We start from the raw sequence: 5,785 nt of genomic DNA, 5'->3' as shown, positions 1-5,785 counted from the left end.
AATTCTCATAAATTATATAAAATGAAAAATTTTTAAATATATTTAAATTAAAAAATAATACATATATCTTAAACAATTTACATTTAAAAATGAGTAAACAAGAAAAGTCATACCAAAAACATGGCTCGCCTTTGAAAAGGCGATGCTCCGTAAAATGAGATTGAAACAAACATTAATTATAGGTCCTTCGTAAAATGAGATTGAAATAAATATTAAATATACTCTTAGTTTAATCATATATCCTTCGTGAAATGAGATTGAAATAAATATTAAATATACCCTTAGTTTAATTAATAAATAGAAGGTATGTTTTTTTGCTCCTTTGTGATTTTTAAAAACCCTTATGAAGATTAAATAATTTTTTAAAAAAATTAATCAATTTAAATATTTAAAAATATATTTTAAATAATAAGAAATCATAATCTCTATTAAATTTTTGTATATTTCGAAATAATCACATTGTTGTTTTTTAGTTAAAGTTTTAAACTATTTATTATAATTGATTTTTGTTTTGAAGATGAATTACGATAGATAGTTCCACACTTTGACTAAAAACAAAGATGTAATTATTCAAAAATACATTTTGATAAAAATATGAAAAAATCTAAAATAAAAAATTTCATATATTTAATTAAACTGCTCCTTAAATATATAATTTAATTAAAAATTAAAAACATTACCTATGTAATTTATATATAATATTAAAAAAAGTGGTATGTGCTTATTTAGGTGTGTATATATATATATATAACACACCCAAAAGTTTGATATACAGTGTATATATCCTGCACTGTTTCACTTTTAACGTTTATTAATCAATGGTACAGTTCGATATACAGTGTATATCTTGCACCATTTCACGCTTATTAATCAAGCTTACATTTCGATATACAGTATATATCCTGCACCGTTTCACGCTTGTTTATCAAGCCTACAGTTGGATATACAGTGTATATATACTGCACGCCTACAGTTGGATATACAGTGTATATATACTGCACTGTTTCACGCTTACTGATCAAGCTCTGTTATGTTCAATCACTGAGATGCAAGGGAGGAAATTTAATTTTGAGTCTTTGGACACAAGGCTCGAAATCTTAAAACTGGGAAAAGTCACTAATCGGGATTCGGGCAATGCAAAATTAGGGATTGTGGGATGATGGATCTGTGCCCATTTTCCCTCTGGCCTGTTTGTGTGGAAAGGAGAAAAATTCTGTTCGTATTACTGTGCAAAAAAGACTGTACAGCGTTGACCTCGATTGCATCAGTCGGCGTTGGGCAGACTAATGGCGGCGGCGTGAGAGGCGAGGCGACAGTGCATGTTTGAAAAGTTAATGCAACGCAACGTAGGCGTGAGAGGCGAGGCAGTGCATGTTTCAAAAATGAATGCTACGTAAAAAATGCAGTCCCCAAATCCTGCGCCGTGAAATTAAATAATGGGAAAAACGCGGTGGAAATGTCTACTCAATGGGACTGACAACCATCGTTCCACCCCACTTACTTATTCTCTGCATATTTTATTCAATTCCAGGGATGCACGCCACACCAAGCCACGGGGAACAGGTGTTGTGTTACTTATAGGTGTCTGTAGATGATAAGGGCATTGATTCCACAGCGAGCAGGACAATCACAAAATACCCAAATTTCTTGAAACGACCCAGTGGTAAGATTGACTAAACATCATTTCCAACAGTGAAAATTTTTATACTCCATTCCAAACAAAATTCCTTTCATGGTCATTTATGCTCTGTTTTAGAAACATAACCCAAATTTATACGCTTCATTGTTATTTCATTTGGGGCTGAGAAAAGTAAATATGATTTCTGACTGTGAAAATCTACATATCCTAACCCAAATTTCTTCCTTTCATTACCATCAAACCATTGAGGTCATTTTGATTTTAGAAAGATAACCCAAATTTCTTCGTCATTGTTATTGAGTGCCCAGAAAAATTAAATATAATTACCAACTGTGAAAATCTACCTACCCTAACCCAAATTTATTCCCTTCAATACCATCCGGGCATTGAGGGAAAAGCTTTATTCATTCATAGGGTTCCGTTTCCAACTTTCCATCACTCCATATATATTTTTCTATAGCTTTGATTCCATTCACACATTCATCCTCAGGGCCTGTCCATGTCCATCTGGGCGCTTAGAGAAACGCTGTAGAAGAGAAGACTAGTATAACAGATTTTGCCCTGGCATCTCCCATGCCCAGCTCATTTTTTTCTTTAAGGAATTTGGAACCTGTGGACAATTTAGTCCTGATCCTATTTCATACCAGATTCACTAGGCCATATTTTGGGTACAGGGTCATATTGTGTACGGTAGCCTAGTCAGGCAGACAGACTATAGTATAAATATGGACGAGACCTGATGCTGTAAGGACAGCCATCAGACCAGGATCCTCTGAGAAATGCACAGACCCGTGTAGTTGAAACCAATGAGGTCCTTCAGTACTGCAAAACACTTTTCTCTGGACCTCTGAGCTTGTTCAAACCTATCAGTAAGAAATTTCAAGGAGAATTAGTGCGAGTAATCTGAAGAGATGGGGAGAGCCCCTTGCTGTGATAAAGCTAATGTGAAGAAAGGACCATGGTCTCCTGAAGAGGACACTAAACTGAAGGAATATATAGAAAAGCATGGCACTGAAGGCAACTGGATTGCTTTACCCCAGAAAGTTGGTAAGAAATCCTTCATATATAAATGAATTAGTCCGGAAACTAAATAAGTTGCCTTTATGTTTATTCTTTCAGTGTTCTAACATTAGGGTTTAATATTCCTAGGCCATGGAAGCACTCTTCTAGGCCATCATCGTCTGATAAAACTCTCAGAAGTTTTGTTTGTCTCTTATTATTATCCATGTGTTGTTGTGATAATGTTAAGAGTTATTTTTAGAGATATAGACAAGGTTTTTAACATGAAAATGGGCTCATTATCGTTCTGCTTACATTTCTAGCTCTTGTTATGATGTCATTGCAATTCCTAGTATATCTAAAAAGATAAATGTTTATAGGTTTGCAGGTTTTGTTATCATGTAATTAGAACTCCTGTTATATCTAAATAACAGATCAATGTTTATAGGTTCAGGTGTTTAGATGTTGTCTGTAAGATTCAGATTTGAATGGGTAATGGTTTGTTAATGGGAATAATGGATACTTTAGCATCTGCATTTGTATTCACCTAGTTTTATAGATATGGTATGAATGCTCGGCGTTGGCTCTTACTGGATTGATCCATTTTTGTGGGAGATTCCACTTCTGTAATCAAATAATTTGAACCAGTTCTGAGTCCAAGGTATCCTGTTTAGAAACACCTGTTCTGGTAGATATACAATACAACCTTAGGTTATCAGACTGCATGACCTTACCGGTCGAGTCCAAGACCACGCCAGTAAATTTAGAACTGTTATCTTTCGATGTCTTTCTATCATCAAAATATGAGGACTTTGCACCAGTTTTATACTGACATTTTTCCATACAGGTTTGAAAAGGTGTGGAAAGAGCTGCAGACTTAGATGGTTGAACTATTTAAGACCTAATCTAAAGCATGGAGGGTTCTCAGAAGAAGAAGATAACATCATCTGTAACCTCTATATCAGTATTGGTAGCAGGTAGTTAAAAAGAAGACAACCTTAAAAGCCACTCATTCAATGATCTGCAAAACTGAATTTTTTATTTTACAGTTATTGATTGGAACATTAAACTTGTCCTGTGAGTTCTGGCATTGTGCAGGTGGTCTATAATTGCTGCCCAGTTACCAGGCAGAACAGATAACGATATCAAGAACTACTGGAACACAAAGCTGAAGAAGAAACTGCTGGGGAAACACAAGGAAAACCAATCCCATCGTCTTGCTATAGCAAGCAAGCACATGCAAAGCTATGCTGCATCAGAGGCCATTACAAGTGCAAACGTCCATGGGCCACAGCAAGATCAGCATATGAATATCGATATAGATGCCCCTTACTCTAACTTTGGCCCTGGAATAATCCCTCGGCTATTTGAACAAAATTGTGGCTCAACAATTACTGAATCGAGTTCAAGTTCAGAACCAGCTACATTTCATCTGAATCCTGAACAAGTCCAAACTGGCCAGGAAGTGTCTGACCATGATTCCTGTCTCAGCAAGCTGCTTCAGAGTCTTGAAGGGAATCCAGTAGATCATCATTCAAACAACAGCATGGCTATGATGAGTACCAGTTCCCTGATACAGTCATCCAACTGCATTAATGCCTCACAGATACAGTATTTCAACTCTCATAATCAATATAACTTGGAAGCTGCAAGCCAGATTTCCTATGAGACATCAGCCACTCCAGTTCTCATGTATGCAAGGCACATGGAGCATCATATAAAACTGGAAAATCCATCTGCACCTTTAGTCCAAAGTGATAATTCACTGGATTTTTCTGCAGGAAACTATGATTCAGCCTGGATGAATAACCACTGGTCAGACTCTGGAATATTCTCAAAGGAATTGAATGATCTATTATTATACAATAATGAGGCACTAGTACAGCAGAGAGGAGCCCGCAATCATGCCTGTTGTTGAATCAGAAGATAAATAAATTGTAATATTGTATAGTCATGATTTTGAATAGTATTATTCTATGTGAAATATTTGGTTCTGCTTTACTGAGAGGATTGTACTGCCATTACCAAGGACAATAAAGCATCACATAAAGTGGGACAGAATACCTTTGTTCATCTTCCTATTGGAGAACGTCCAAAAGTGAGGTACAACAATCCTATTTACATTATGATTTCAAATCAGTCTCGTCTAATGAAAGTTTCTTCCAACCAACGTTATTACTTCATTATAAAAGTCTCAGTTTTATTTTTTAGGTTTGGTTTAACTTTAATTTTCAAACATCACTTGTAAGAGTTCCAAGACAAATTTGAATCTCCCATGTTTTAATTTTCTATTCCTTTAAATTTAAATGTTTATACGTATACATAATACTTAGCCAATAATCCTATTGCCAATATAAAAGTGTTATCATTTTTTTTCTATCACAAATTTATAAATTTATTAATAAACAAATTTACTGTTGTAAAAAATTGATTTTCACTAGTCTTATTGTCAATATAAAAATGTTATTGGGGACAGCGAACCTCAAAGCTGGGTAGAGCCTATCATATTGCCAAATTTTCTATCACACATTCATAAATATATTAATAAACAAATTTACTGTTATAAAAATTTTGATTTTCAATAATTTTATTCCCTATATAAAAGTGTTATTGGGGCTAGATAATGCTCAAAGGTCCTTGGGATAGTTTAATTCCCTAAAAATCTAATATATGGTCCAAAATATCACAACATGATACTGTATATAATCTTAATCTATGTTGTATATAAAATAATTATATAATTCACCAAAATTTATTCATACATATATATTAATTATTTTTTTAAGTATATAGCTTATAAAGTATGTGGTTTTTTGGGGATAAGAAGAGAAAAAAAAAGGAGAAGATGTCTTTTATTGTTATCTTAGTGATTTTATATGGATATAAAGTTTAAATTATAACATTTATATTAAAATTAAAAGAAATTTAGCATTTTTTTTTTGTTTTTTTTTTTTTTTTCTTTTTTAAATTGAACGTCTATAGGGTAGTTTAATTGGTAATCACTTTTCTATGAAGTATTATGTAAATTATGAAATTCAAAGTTCAAATACCCCCATACATGTTTATCCCACCCAAAAAAAATTAAAATCGAAAACAAAATAATCCTTAAATTAAAATCATTACTTTTGATTTAATCTTTTCTTTTAG

General features: G+C 33.4%; 1 protein-coding gene across 1 annotated transcript; it reads left to right on the top strand.

Annotated features, from left to right (window-relative positions):
• Positions 1 to 2,002: 2,002 nt before the first annotated feature.
• Positions 2,003 to 4,706, top strand: LOC149146022 (transcription factor MYB36-like). Its single transcript, XM_089447750.1, has 3 exons — positions 2,003 to 2,686; positions 3,486 to 3,615; positions 3,737 to 4,706. The coding sequence occupies exons 1-3, from the start codon at positions 2,551 to 2,553 to the stop codon at positions 4,554 to 4,556; spliced, it is 1,086 nt and encodes a 361-aa protein (XP_089303876.1). The 5' UTR covers positions 2,003 to 2,550; the 3' UTR covers positions 4,557 to 4,706.
• The last annotated feature ends 1,079 nt before the right edge of the window (positions 4,707 to 5,785 follow it).

Source organism: Pinus tabuliformis, chromosome X (assembly GCF_031772625.1).
Source record: "Pinus tabuliformis cultivar Carrire ecotype Pingquan chromosome X, CPIR1, whole genome shotgun sequence".
Taxonomy (NCBI): Eukaryota; Viridiplantae; Streptophyta; class Pinopsida; order Pinales; family Pinaceae; genus Pinus; species Pinus tabuliformis.
The sequence above is the reverse complement of the archived record's forward strand: the minus strand, read 5'-3'. Positions and strand labels throughout refer to the sequence as shown.